The sequence below is a fragment of the Nasonia vitripennis genome, chromosome 2 (assembly GCF_009193385.2).
Source record: "Nasonia vitripennis strain AsymCx chromosome 2, Nvit_psr_1.1, whole genome shotgun sequence".
In the NCBI taxonomy this organism is placed as follows: Eukaryota; Metazoa; Arthropoda; class Insecta; order Hymenoptera; family Pteromalidae; genus Nasonia; species Nasonia vitripennis.
The window spans coordinates 9,071,806-9,086,836 of NC_045758.1; the positions used below are offsets into that span (position 1 = coordinate 9,071,806).

General features: G+C 50.5%; 1 protein-coding gene across 1 annotated transcript in view; it reads right to left on the minus strand.

Moving 5' to 3' along the window:
• LOC100117404 (Down syndrome cell adhesion molecule-like protein Dscam2) overlaps positions 1–15,031 on the minus strand; it is an 89,493-nt gene that overhangs the window by 18,701 nt on the left and 55,761 nt on the right. Inside the window, 2 exon segments of the mRNA XM_008209770.3 lie at positions 6,242–6,384; positions 10,638–10,824. Coding sequence (XP_008207992.2) covers positions 6,242–6,384; positions 10,638–10,824 — 330 coding nt within the window.

Below are 15,031 nucleotides of genomic sequence, written 5' to 3' on the forward strand. Positions count from 1 at the left end.
CTTTTCCCTTTTTTTCGCCTCGCTCTCTCCTGCCGCCGCAGGGCGACGAATTATTTTCACGAATCGCTCGAAATTAACTTTGCCGCAACGACCAACACTGCGCAGCGAGAGGGGGCAAAACGGTCGATCGCGCGCGCCTTCGTTTTAATAAGGGACTACTTCTCTTGTTGTGTTCCCCCCTTTGCGGTGTACGTAAGCGCCGCCGTGTTACGCGCTTATTATTTTTTCTTCCTCCGACGATTTAATGGTCTCTCCGCCGAGGAAAGCCTGAAGCCGTTAGAGACGGCGATATGGCGAGGAAAATTCCTAGCCTCGAGACGATTGCATACAGATAGCACGGATAGCACTCGGAGAGAGTTAAATTAAGCCGAAAATTGCCACGGGAGATAAAATACCGCTGAATCAACGCATTTTTTCTACCTCTCTCGCAAGCTCGTTACAAGCTCGCTGATTACTCGCCTAACTCAAGCCGAAACAATCCGCAGCTGCGACGCGCCCGCCTTTTTATCTCGTTCTCATGTACTCTCTACTCGTGAAAATAGAAAGCAATCTCAAAAACGTACAATTGGATTACCTGGGATATACAGTATTAGCGTCTGCAGGCGCGAAGCTTTTTAGAGCTTTCGATTTTTCGAAATTCCACGCAACGCACAGAGCGCGTAATAAACGTCAACAGTCGGCGCGGCGTAAAAAACAGCGCGTAATTCGCGCCGTGTCGCGAACAATGGAGCGCCAAGCGCAATTTTCATAAACAACAACGCGATAATTATTCATGTACACACAGCTGCAGACCAACGGTCGGGCTGCGCGCTTCATTTGGAGAGCGTAGGAAACCGGCACGCACTTCCGTCGTCGCATGGTTTATCTATCGAAAAGCCGCCGGGGACGAACTTTAGAGGCTCGTTGTCGCGCTCGTAATTCAGCGCCATGAATATCGTCCCATAGTAGTGGATATACTACGTATAATACCACGGCAAACACTCGTCATTTTGTTACGTTAAATTTCAAGCTTATGCGTAATTCAATACACACACAGCGGACGTTACGATTCCTCGTCCCCCCCCCCGACCTTTTCATAACACTCGCTGCGCTTCTGAGATTACATTTCTGCCGTAGTGAGAGCTTTACGCGGCCGTGAACGAATCGAGCGGGCCGCGCGTCTGACTAAAGCTCGCGTTTACCACTGCTCGGAGCTTTCTCGAACTACCTGTTTTCCTCGGCGTTTTTATGCTGTTTTCTCCCGCCCCTCGACGTATATGTATATGCGCGAAAGCCGAGAGAGAGAGAGAGAGAGAGAGAGAGAGAGAGAGAGAGAGAGAGAGAGAGAGAAGGATGTAGGCAGTATAAGGAAGCTCATTGAATTGCAAGGCCCGGACTAGCTGAACGAGCGACGCGACGTCGAATTTGTTTGTAGCGACGGCTGCACCGGTGAACGTGTATATAGCGGGGAGAAGGAGGGACTTGTTGAATCAAATTAAATTCAATTTCTCGTTTCTTCACGGTACTACGCGCGACGCAGGGCATACGACGCCGAGATTTGCTGCCTCGCGTCATTTTTGCATAATTAAGATACGTGCGGTGTGTACACTCGGTTTGTCATCGATGACGATTTTTCTTTTGTTCCGATTATTCAGCTATTTATCATTTATACCGCATATAGTAATTTCAAGCGAAAATTATCAAAGGAATTCCGTGGAGTGTATCAAGTCGTGGAATTTGCAGACAGGGGCTCAAATTAACGCAAGTAAACGAGATACCTGCAAAGAGATTTCAGTTTTGAAAAGAGCTAATTTTTAAATAGCCGCCACCGAAAGCATCGATACCGCATCGCGTATCTCAGTGTCAGGTTCCACAAAAGCACCAGCACTACCCGCACCACCACATACAGCACACAGAGCGCACTTTGATCCGTTATCTCTCTCTCTCTCTCTCTCTCTCTCTCTCGTTCTGTATTAAAGCCGAGCATCAATATAAATTAGCGTAGAGGCGCGGTGGCGCTTTTGAATCAAGCTCCGATTCTCTATTCCGGCCGTGTGTACGATCGACTCGTCGAAATCCCAAATACGAGTCACGAACAACGAGAGTCGCTTTGGCTGAAAATTGATTCCCGCACGCGCGTTTTCGTTTTTAACACATACAACACACACACCCACGCTAGCGATGACGCGCACTGAAAATTCTCCCGGAAAATGACGAGAATTGTGGATCGAGCTGAAAAATGCTCTTTGTGTTTCGTTTTTTTTTCGCTCCGATTCGTACACAGTTTGCTTCGTCGGAGAGAAATTATGGAACTTTCCGATCGCGGTGCGATTAAAAAACCTCGCAATTTACATGATTGAAAGTAATTAATACCAGAGGAAGGGAGGGATGAGCTTCGCGCGCGCGGGAGATTTATATTCAGCCGCAAGCTCGCATCGATCACACCGCTATAATTAAACGAATGTACGTATAATCGTTGCGCGGCAGCATACAGACCATTTAAATTTATTCCAGAGTTTATGATAATCGCCATTGTTACAGGCGTTATCGACGACGACGGCAGCTGGGTAAACGTCGAGCCGCGAACATAAAAACCAATCAAGCTCGCTCACTTGTCCTCTTCGCGTGACAAGGATCACCGAGTAGGATCAGCTCTACAGGGCTTGAAATGAATATCACGAGGCAAACAAAGAAGGCCGGGAGCGAAAAAAGGGTGTACAGCAGGCGTCGAGTACTCCACCGCGCGGAATAAGAAGAAGTAGAAGAAGAAGAGGCTTCAGGGTAAGATACGCCCGGTGCGGCGGCGGTGGGGCACAAAAGAGGGGGCGACAATGAAGCCCTGTGCTCCCTTTCGCGGCGTGCAGTGTCTTCGAAAATAAGTCCTTTGGAGTGTGGCATAGCCCCGGTCGAGGGCCGATGTCATTTCAGATAAGTTTCTTTCTCGCATCGCCTTTCAGCAAAGCAGCACATGCGCGCGCCTACAGAAAGAATCCGCGAGTGGGGCTCGAGACAGCTCGAGAGCTTCCGCCGCTCTCTCTCTCTCTCTCTCTCTCTCTCTCTCTCTCTCTCTCTCTCGAGGGTTTGCTTTTGCCCAACTAGGCGGACACGAGGCCGCGACCTTTTAGCAAAAGAGAGAGAGAGAGAGGGAGAGAGAGAGAGATAGCTCGATATGTCGTTGCTTCTTTCTTTTTCCAAGAGAGGCAGAAGATGAATCAAAGGTGCGAAAGGCGCGGGCGTGGAAGGCAAATACGACGATGAGGCGATATGCGGAGGTAAGCGCAAGCAGCCTTTTTCCGCCGAGCAATTAGACGCAATCAGACTCAAACGGCGTCCCCTCTTCTATACGCGTCTTTTTTCCGCTCGAGTTTGCCCGATGCGCTGATTCGATTCCCCCGAGCTTCTCTCGAGGACGCGGGTTTCTCCTCCAATAAGACGCGGTATTTTTTCTCCCCCGCTAGCTCACTTATAAACATCCAGCGTCGTATTTTTTCGTGGACCCGTCGGTTCATACATCCAGAGTTGAAAACGAAGCGACTTGATGAACGCCAGCTCGGTCTCTCTCGCGTTTAAATAATTAAACGCGTACTTACCACGGCTGGCGCGTCACGTGTTTTTAATGAAGAGCCGGTGCGAGAAGCCGCGGTCGACGGGCAGACGTCACAGAGAGACGCGCGCGCGGTTGCAAGATATGCGCGAAAAGCGTCACATACACACACGCAGACGAGAAGTCGCTGCTGCAGCGTCAGGGAAAAAAGAAGACGTCTCCGCGACCCTCCAGAGAGTGAGAGGTGGGAGCCAAGTGGGGATAACGTGGAAATGAAAGTGTGCGCGAGACGGCCTAGGACTGTTAAAAAAGTTTATACGCAACCGGTGAGCTATACATCCCGGAGGCTTGCTCTCGCGCTAACGAGAAAAAGCCCGGGGATGCGCTCTGAAAATTCCAACCGAGATGGCTTTTCGATTACGTTTTCGCTGTGGAAACGAACGCGTTTATACACCCGATATAACGAGTGTAATAAGTGCCGGCGGTGATGCGGGGAGGGGGAGAAAAAGAGGCGGGGGAGGGAATTCCCTGCGGTTGATAAGGAATTAGTGGAATAGAGTAGCTCGCGCGCACGGGGGTATTATTAGGAATATGTGTTCGCAGCACACGATCCCCTTCGGAAATCGGCCGTTTAAACGCTGCCTCACGTATCTCCGCAAGCTGCTGCTGGCCGCTCGCGCACGTATATACTTCTCTCTCTCTCTCTCTCTCTGCCCTCTCCTCCCCCTGCGGAAGAGCTCGATCGAGCGGACACGCCGCGTGTATACGCACAGCTCTCTCGCACGTCCAATACAATTTAACGGCTCTGCTCTTTATCCCCGAGTCCGAGTGGCCGCGACTCTCTCCGAGTGTGTTTACTGCGCGACGACGACGACGACGCACTTTGTCAAATGAGGAAGTTCGAGTGTAGGAGAGAGAGAGAGAGAGAGAGAGAGAGAGAGAGAGAGAGAGAGAGAGAGAGAGAGCTGGCCGGCGAGAAACGTAAGTTTTTATACGCGTCTCCGAGAATCCAATACGACAGGAGAGAGAGGAAAAAGGAGTTGCACAGGGGAAACATCGTTAAACTATTTCTGGGAAGGAACTGTGTGTGTACAAACGCCCGTAGTGCTCGGCAATCGAGTTTGCTCGTTGTGCGCGCACCTGAATTATTTATGCATCTCTCGCTGTGTATAGGGCTGGAGAGACGCGCGCGAGGAAAACAGTCATAATTGGAATTACATGAAGCTCCAGCAGCTGCCGCTCGCGCGCGCGACATATTGGGATTCGGATTTCGTGCGTCTGTATATACGACAGGAAACTTGGGGCGGTGCTGAGACGCCGATATAAAATCTCGCTCGACAAACTCCGAATTTAGAACAGAACGATTGCAAATAGCAGACGGAAAAAATCCCAATGACACTCGATGGCTCTCGTCGCAGTAGCTAATGGAAAAACGACGAGATCGCTGATGATCGCACGCAGCATTAAATCCGCGCGAGTCTCTCCGGGGAATCCCCTCCGTGATTGCGGACAATATTAGCTCGTCGATGCGTGCGTCCTTATGTACGCACACATCGACGTTTACGCGCCGAGAAGGGGACTAAGTAGGTGGCGCGCTTACCGATCACGCTCCGGGGAAAACAAGGACCGAAACCGAGCGAGAAAGACGGCCTGCGCGGAGAGAGGTCACGAACCCCAGCGCGGTGTGCCTATATATACAGCTGTGTCTCCGTTGGCCTCGAAAGCGACTACAGGCGAAGCGACTGGGTCCCAGGGCTGCCTCGCGATTACCTTCTCCCCCGAGATCATCGAGGCACTGCGCGATTGGCACGGAAATCGAAGGATTTACAGCGCCGTCGTCGCTCGCACTATATATGTATATGTACACCCTTGCTGCGCGTACTTTCCAAACCAGTAGTGTATATATAGGTATATAAGCGACTGTGCAGTCGCTGTATATATATTCGACGCGGCTCGATGCTCGCGTTCGCCGATTTTCGATGGCTCTCCCTCTCGGGCTTTTTAGGCTGCACACTGATGGAAGATTTTCAAGCTCCCGAGAGAAACGTTGCTCGATTTTTATTTTCTGGGGATTTTTCTCCGAAATAAGTCGGCTAATTAGAACGCGGTTGCGCTGAATTTTATCTCTCAATATTATATAGACGCGCACGCGCGCGTATCGGAAATTGCCCGGCGCGGGTGCGCATCAAGAGTCCCTATCGATATCGTACATAATAACGTATGTAGAATGCGTACACGAGTATCAGCTTATGATTTTCAATGGAAAGCGCTGGCTGATGCCGAGTTTTTCAAGTGGCAACGATTCAGCTATACACGACGAGCTCTGCTCTCGAGCGAAATTCGTATAAATACGGAAAAGTTGCGAATAAATGCATCCTTGCTTCGCCATAGTGAATGTGAGATGAAAAAATGTCGGAGCCCATGCTTACGTCAGCGACTCATCATCGCAGACCAATCGTTAGTACAAAGTCGTAAGCATAATGGATTATCGTTACATAGAACCGAATTCGTCAGCTGTCGAGCGAAATAAAAAAAGTAAAATAACACGAGCCGTCACTCCCGTCGCATATAAAGTCCTCGTGACAGTCGAAAAAAAGAAAGGAAAATTCTCTCTCGCATATGCCGAAGTAAATAAAGAGGAAAAGTAGTATAAAACAAAAAAAAAAAAAAGAAAAAAGCAAGTGCCACAGACACAGGTGAAAAATTGACAGTGATTACCTGCGCGAAGAGTGACCTCCCGGGAGAGGACCGTGCCGACGCTGTTGCTCGCTCGGCATCTGTAGCGGGCGTTGTGTATCTCGGCGCGAAAGTCCTGCGCCAGGAACGGCGGGAAGTAGAGCGTGCCGTTACCCAGAAGTTGCCTGCGACAGAGAAAAATATCATTCGTATACGTATACGCCTGTATGTAGCTCGGAAAAAGAAACTGCCTGCTGCTGCTGCTGCTGTCTCTGCTACTGCCGCCGCCACCGCTGCTGCTCCGAATGCTTTAAATATTTTTCCCGTGCCGAGCTGAAATAATACACATTTTTCTGGCCTGAACTTCCCGCGCGCTCGTTATTGTTTTTCTTTCGACACACGAGTGCTGACAAATAAAGTTTGCTGCTTCTCTTTTTCTCCCCCACAGGCTTATACGTACACCGCACACATAGCTCTCGGTTTTCGGATTCGATGCGACGCGTATTAACCGAATTTTATCGCGAGAGTTACGCATTTAACGTATAAAAAAAACAGCTCCGCTCGCACCGTGTGACAATGAATATATTCGCTATTTATTTCATCTTTCGCCGGCTATTAAATACGCGCAAGTGCGGACTGTCGTAAAAAATTGTCAAATGTCAGCGAAAAAGCTCGCCCTGCAAGCGCGAGCGCCAAGTCGACAGTAAAATTTTTTATCACTCGCTCGTAAACGTAAACACGTCAATTCTTTCATTTCCATCGCGGAAGAGGCAAACGAAAAAAAAAAACGCGACGATATAACCCGCTCATTTACAATTCTCCCCCGAAAATTGTAAGCGCGCGCAAAGGAAAAGCGCATTACGGTACAACAAACGTCAAATATATAATCCGCCGGAGACACTCCCGGTATTTCTCGGTGCGAGACGACGGCGGCGTCCTGCAGCAGCAGACGAATAAGAAGAGACGAAGTCGACGGGGAAAAAGGCGAAATTAAAGGATCTCACTGACGGCCGGAAAAATGTAAGAAATTCGTGTCTACCCCCTATCCTTGAGTACAAACACATAGCTCGTCGCAGTCGAGGGAGCAAAGACGCTCGTCGTCGTATTTACGAGGCGAGAAAGAGACAGAGAGGAGGAGCGTCGTCGTGCAGCTCCGGACTGCAGGAATTCACGGCGTGTGCTTTCATCTTGTCGACGACGATCCTCTCTCCGCGAGATGTGTCGCTCTCTCGGCAAATTGAACAGCCGGGACAATTAGCGAGTAGAGAGCTGAATCGCTCGATCCAGTCCCCGTAATCGCGGAAAATTCCCAGCGAGCGGCTGGACCGCGTCTTGACCTCCCGGAGATGGATACCCGACGCGTATACAGGTACATATACGTACACACACACATACACCCACAAGAGAGGGCGAGAGAAGCCCAACGAAGATTAATGGCCGGCGGAAAACGCGCGCTGCATCCATCGATCTTTCCGCGGCAGTGAATTCACACCACGCGAGCGCGAGAAATGTCGCTGCTACTGCGCGGAGCCTGAAAGCCGCGTATATAGCCACGCGTTATTGTCCGCGAAGAGAGTGCGTCTATCCGACGCGCATCCATCTCTCTCCGCCGCCGTCGTCGTCCCACGAGGCCCTACCTATACTATTGTCGGGAAATCACGTGCACCGCGCGCGGGAAATGAAGACGAGAGCTGCGCTTCGTTATATTGGCGGGATTTTTCAAAGAAGATTGAGAGAGGCGATAATGCTCTCCGGCTTATTTCGAGTAAACGCGTTCGGAGCTGCCCTCGGCAATCAACAAGCGCACGCCGGGCAGTATAACCGCACGAGAGGGACGCCGGCGAAGGATGATACGAGGCGCGAAAGGATGCGCCGATATTCGTCCCGCGAGAGAGAGAGAGAGAGAGAGAGAGAGAGAGAGAGAGAGAGAGAGAGAGAGAGAGAGAGAGAGAGAGCAAACCTTCACGCTACACAGTGGCCGAGCTGGAAGCTCATAAAAATCGTAAACTGTAACGCCGAGTGAGAGAACGGGGCGGAGAGTGGAAGAAAAAAGAGGAGAAATGAGAGCAGCACACGCCTCAGCGTTTGTACTCGAGTGAAATTACGTCGAGCTGCTGGATAAGCATCCAGTCGGGGATAGTCTCTCTCCTGCTCTCGCTCTGCTCTTTCTATTTTTCGTTCGGAGCTACCGCCGCCGCGGGAAAGAGAAAGAGCGCTCTTTGCGCTCCTTTTTCCTTGCACCATTTCCATCGGCGTGTCCGGCCCTCGCTCGTCCCTTTCGAGCGTGTTCCGGGGCTCCCGGCGATTTTTCCGCTTCCCTCCCTCCCTCTCACCCTTTGTGTATTTCCATCTCTTTTCCACTCCCGAGTTTTCCCGAACGGACTGGAGAGAGAGAGAGAGAGAGAGAGAGAGAGAGAGAGAGAGAGAGAGAGAGAGAGAGAGAGAGAGAGAGAGAAAGCGGAATGGAAAAGTTTCGACGCTGTGTATCAGAGCGAGAGCGAGAACCAATTTTACGGAGAACAGCCAGCGCTGATCCTTCTGCAGAGCGAAAGGAGAGAAAAAACGAGAGAGATGTGTATATACTCCTCGCGGGGATGTAACTAGACGGAGTTTAGGAGCCGTTGCAAGAAAATTTCCCTTTTCATTTTTTTGTCTCTCCCTCCCTTATACAGAGTATATAGCAACCGCTGCTGTACAATTGTTTCCGACGACGCACTCGTCCCTTTGTTCCCTTTGGAGAACGGATGACTACAGCCAATAATACCGCGCGGAGCAGCGGATAAAAGTCAACGCTTCTTCTTCTCCTCATCCCCGAGCGATCGTCGTTTCGATTAGGAGAGAACGCGCCGAGGAAAGGGAAAGTAATAGGGCGCGCATAAAGTTTTGCGCGATATAATAGCGCCGAGCTATGAGAGAGAGCTACTCGCATTCCAGAGCCGATTAAAGCGTTACGCGGCTTTTGAAAGCCCGCCGAGAGAAGGAACAGGAGGAGGAGGGGAAGAGAGTCTTGCGGTTCAAAGCCGCGCGCGGGTGGAGGGAGGGAGTAGTCGAGAAACTTTGCCCCGTCGATTTACATGATTATTTTACTCCCGGCTTATGGCATCTTTTTCCGCCTCAAACGCGCGCGGCTCCTCCGGCTTGGAAAATCAAACGACGCGCGCGCGGCATTCGAGGAAATAGTTTCGAGTATTTTTATTTACTTTGCCGCCGCTGCTGCTGCTGCAACGGCCTTTTGAAGAGTTTTAAAATCGTCTCTCGCTTTTTAATGCCTACTGCATAGGGATTTGATTTATTCAGACGGCTAGCTCTCTCTATTCACGCGATTCTATAATTTCAGATTTTCAGCGCATAAAAATCTTACCGACCGAAGCATAATATCGCCGCGCGACGAATCGATACGGCCAAAGAGAGGATTGAGATCTGAGAAAAATCGCGGATATAGTCGCGCAATTCTTAAGGTCGGAAACGAACGCCCCGGCGTCCTTCTTTCGGCTGAATCAGAAATTTCATTTCGAGCGATACGCCGCGCGCGCGCGTCGGTAAAAGAAGCGGAGAGACGACGAGGAATCTGATAAATGGAGGCTCGCGGCCGAATCGAGATATCCCCGAAGCATCGGCGGGCTCTTGTGCGCTATGCTGCGAAGGAGAGTCCAAGTCAAGACTATACCTAGGCACTGCGGATTCAGGAACACGTCGGCGGCGGTGGCGGCGGCGAAGGGTCGGAAGTTCGATGGCGCACTGCCGGCAATAGAGCCACCGCACCTGGGGGAAACCATTTCCTCCGGTTAATCGAAACGTTCCTTACGCCCCGCAACGCTCTCTCTCTCTCTCTCTCTCTCTCTCTCTCTCTCTCTCTCTCTCTCTCTCTCTCTCTATATATATATATATATATATATATATATATATATATATATATACGTGTGTGTGCTTAGCTCTCGCGCGTTATATACCCCTTCTGATCCGGAAAACGTAAACTCTCTCGTTCGCCTGCTGCTGCTGGCCTTCTCTGCTCCCTCGCTCTCTCTCTCTCTCTCTCTCTCTCTCTCTCTCTCTCTCTCTCTCTCTCTCATCTTCTTGGCCAAGAGCGGAATACTAAGGCCGGAATTTTCCCGCGCGCGGGAAAGTGCTCGTGAATTCGAAATTGGAAAAAGTTCTATATATACGGGCCAGTCGATGGCCTACATATATATTACACCCGAGCAGGTCTTTCTCGCTTTCGCTCTCGAGAGTAGCAGCAGCAGCAGCAACGGCAAAGCCTCAAGATTGCCTTTTAGGGCTTTTCCCCCCGTTAAATCTCCCAACGACGTTCATCTATTTTAAATCGAGTAGAATGCCGCCGCGCGTCGAAGCTTCTCGAATCGAGTTCTCGATTGAGATATTTCGGCCGTTCACCCGCGGATTTTTGAATACATCATGAGTTGAAAACAAGAATCCATACCTGAGTCCGGGCACGGCGCTGACCGACCGCTGATCCGGGCTGGTGATCCAGGTGACGCTCGGCGCTGGACTGCCGTGGGCCGAGCAGCTCAGCTGCGAGCCCGTCGTGTTCGAGAAGACGAGCGTGCTCGGTGGTTCCAGCACGAATACCGGACCCAGTTGTCCCAGCGTCCTCGCTGGCTCCCAGGCTGCGAATACATGCGTTTCCAGCAATTAACTCGATGGTAAACAAAAGGGGGAAGATTATTTTCGGGTGAAAAACAAAAAAATAAAACGCTGACACCCACGCGCGCCGAGCTTCGGAGAAAAATCGCCCTCGGGATTGGCAATGAATGGCCCGAAGAAAACTCGGCCCGCTCTCTTTCTCGACGTGAGCTGAAAACGTAACGCGCTTTTTTTCTCCCTCTCCGCGCACTCGAGAGCCTGGGTGTGTGTGTGTATACCTTGAGTTTCGTTTCCCAGCAAAGCCCGAGGGGAAAAATTGCTTTCGCTCGCACTTTTTCCGGCCCGGAGACGACGTTTTAGGCGACGCGCCGCGCGCGTGTACACGTATATAGGATATATAGCTCTGTAGAAGCAGACAGAGAGACTCGGCGCGCGATCGATGCTAGTTTACGGAAATAATTCATCCCATGAATTATTTAGCCGACGGTCTGGCTGCACATAACTCGCGCCTTAAAATCCGATTTGACGAGAGAGCGACTTCTACCTGTGCGCTATACGCGAGTTCCGTCACGCCGCTAAATCAGGATTTCACCTCACGAGAGATATAGGACCGAGAGGGCAGTTACCGGCACCGATAGTAAATTGTATATCTGCAGGCTCGCGCGGCCGGCCACGAGTCTAAGCCTTTGAGCCAAGAAGAAGTGAAAAAATATCGCTCGCGGCGAGTCTTGATTTCTCCAGCTATAGCCACACTGCACACGGACCTGGATTTCCCAAGCGCGCGTCAGTAATACGTGATTCGTCGCTTCGAGAAAAATCCTCGCGCTGTACATCGTGTGCGGGCGATAAATTAGGGCTAGCTCTCGGCACAGGTGCAGCTCGACAGCGGGACACACATAACTTTTACCAGCAGCAGTACAGAGGTGGCATTTGTCGCATTCCATATTCGATAACTATGCGCAGCATCTTACGTACATATAGAAAAGCGCACGTCCCAAGGAACACAGGTCACGAGGCTGCTGCACAGCCCGACGAGAGATGACAACGAGCAACACAAACTCGTTTATACATCGGCCTCGATTCGTCGCACGTTCGCCCCTAGCTCTCCCGATCTGCACGTGCGCCACACTACGTTTCGGCCCTTCTTCTCTCCCCCCGCTGCATTACGTATATAGTCGCACGGGTCTGCGAATTTGCGCGCGGAATTTCCCCCGAAATCGGAGTTTTACATTTTTATAAAGAAGTTTCGTCGCAGTATAGCAGGACGACGACGGCGACTTTCGCAGGCCGCGCGCTGACTCAGCCTCCCTCGATTTCTTTCTCCCAACAATCATCCCCCCCCCCCCGCGGGAGAGAAGCTCGCCTCGATTTCTTCGCGTTCGCTCGCGCCACTTTCATGCAAATAACCCTTTGTGCGGCGAAAGTGCCGCCGTGGATAACGTACTTACATCGCTATATGTATACAGGCAAGACGTGTGCAAGGGAAAAGAGCGCGTATTGTCGGGAAGAATCGATGTGTATCGAGCCGAGCGACGGCGCGTATAGAGGATGTATATGGAGAGAGAGAGAGAGAGAGAGAGAGAGAGAGAGAGAGAGAGAGAGAGAGAGAGAGAGAGAGAGAGAAAAAAGAGGACGAACCGCACCGCCGCGGAAGTTTTGAGCGTAGGTGGATGCACCGCGTGTCTGATTTATACGCGCCGGGTAACTTTGCCAAGGCTCGTAGTCGGTCTTTAGCTTCTCTCCTCCCATCGTGTTCTGTGTGCTTATAATACACGCCGCGAAGCGTCTTCTACAAATCACGCGATGAGAGCATTTACGCGAGTAAACAATTTTCGAATCCGTTACCACTAGTGAGAGAGAGAGAGAGAGAGAGAGAGAGAGAGAGAGAGAGAGAGAGAGAGAGAGAGAGAGAGAGAGTTGAAAATAATAACGAGGGTCATCGGGAAACTTTGGAGCCGACCGAAGCAAAGTGTTTACACTTTCGGAGAGGGAAAAAGTGCGCGAGCATATAGTCGAGGGACGGACGCAACACACACACACACACACACACACACACGTCGAATCAGCGCGAAAGAAGAGAGAATCCGGAGCCGACTCTCTTCGGAAAAGTTGAGCATGCGGACTTTCCGCGTGCGCGTATCCGCCCCGGAGAATTTCGCCGGCCTGTGCCGGCAATACTCCCGCTGAAAAGTCCGTCCGCCGCCAAGCGAAATGAACTTTTGCCTTATCTCTCTCTCTCTCTCTCTCTCTCTCTCTCTCTCTCTCTCTCTCTCTCTCTCTCTACGTGTGTGTACACTTCCAACGCGATTGCGCATGCGCGTATGTACTGGAAACTTTTTTCGCCGGTCGATCTTCTTGCGAATTTCAAAGCGGACACAGCCTGCAAAAAGTGTCAACAGGAAGAAGAGAGAAACATCGACCAAAGTCCTCGAATCGCCTCGACACAAGAGTACACGGTACAGAGGATCAACAAAAAGTCTGCACATATTGCCCCTAGCGGACGAAATAAAATGTATCGGAATCCGAAAGGGACACGCCGGAGATCGGCGCGCACTATGAGTGAGAGAGTATTATATGCAGCGCTCGTTTCGCGGAACTGCGCCGCGCCTTTGACACGTCGAGAGAGAGAGAGAGAGAGAGAGAGAGAGAGAGAGAGAGAGAGAGAGAGCAGTGTATACTCAATGCCAGCGCGAAAACAATGCGTCGTCGTAGAGCCCTTCAATATACCTAGAGCTTGCACGCGCGCGTGTGCATGAAGCCCGGGCTGCGCGAAAAATATTTACTGATACTCTTTGCGAGCCGATCGCTCTCTGTTTTTCTACGCTTCGCTCTTATACCCGCGTATCGAACGATATATATATATACACACACACACACACACACTATCGAGATTCGCTTTTATTCTTCATCCTTTTCAGGCGCCATACCCGCGGGGGGCAGCGCGGATTGCGATTCTATTTTGCTTCTCCTCTTTTTACTCATCGAAGATGTATAACATTTAATTAAAAAGAATATGCGTCGGCGCGCGAATATCGAATCAGAATAAAACGCATATCCTATACATATATAAATATACGCGGAGCGAGTGGGTGGAGAATTTTCGTAACCCGGCGAAGTCGCTTTTGAAAGCTCCGCGCGCGCATCAAACGATCGGGTTTAACGGATTATACGCGGCCGAACTTTTAGTGCGCGGCGCACATTTTTTTTTTTGGCTGCGATCGATGCGCGAGATTCGAACGATGCTGCGACTGCGAGAGAGCTCGCGAAATTATTATGAGAGCCGGTTCGCGTCACGTGCGACGCTCGTTGATGGAAATCGAGATTATTAATGTTTTCGCTTATTATATAACGTATAAATAGCGGACCGTGGGCTTGAAATTCACGAGCGAATATACTGGGATTATCGTACGACTTCTTCGCTTGTTTACAAAAAAATAGAAATCAATAACGGGAGAGTCTTTGTACGCGCTCGTCGAATATAAAATCAATGACACACACGGGTCGGTAAATCAAGCTTTATATCAGATAAACTCCTGCGCGCTCGACGACGTTTTTCATTTCGCGCGAGACACCGTAAAGTCAGACTCCGCAGCTCTCATACACCTGAAGCCGAGAGATTCGATTTTACTCCCTTGCATTCCCGCCTGTGTAATAGAATCGCAAAGCGACAACTATACGCGATGTCAACGGATATAGACGAGCTTCTCCTTTCTCCAAAAGAAGCCGAGAGAGAAAAATATAGTCTGCCGCGACTAATCAATTAAATCCCCTCGATCCTCTCTTAAAAAAGTGATGGGTTTTGTTGTGAAGCATTTAATTAATCGGTAGCCTGGTACAAGAATTAAGGAACGCGAATCAGAAATACGGATTTTATTACATAACCTACAAACGCTTCAAACTGTTGGCGCTAAGCAGGCAGCAAAATTTAAATGTCAATTATGACATGATAAGGAATGCGCGAAGCGCACTTAAATTTCCTAGTATTTTAAAAAGCCCATACACACGCACACAGCCGAACGCTAAACCTCAGCCCAGCGGCGGAATAAATCATTTTGGATATGCTGCGATCGCGGTCGGAAAAAATGTATCCAGCCGCAGCGCGTGACGGACCGCAAATAAATTACACCGCAGACTCCGCAGCGCGCGTCGAGCCACTGGAATCAGGCCGCAGAGCGGAGAGAGAGAGAAAGAGTATGAGTCTCCGTGTCACACACGACGCTGCAGCCTCAT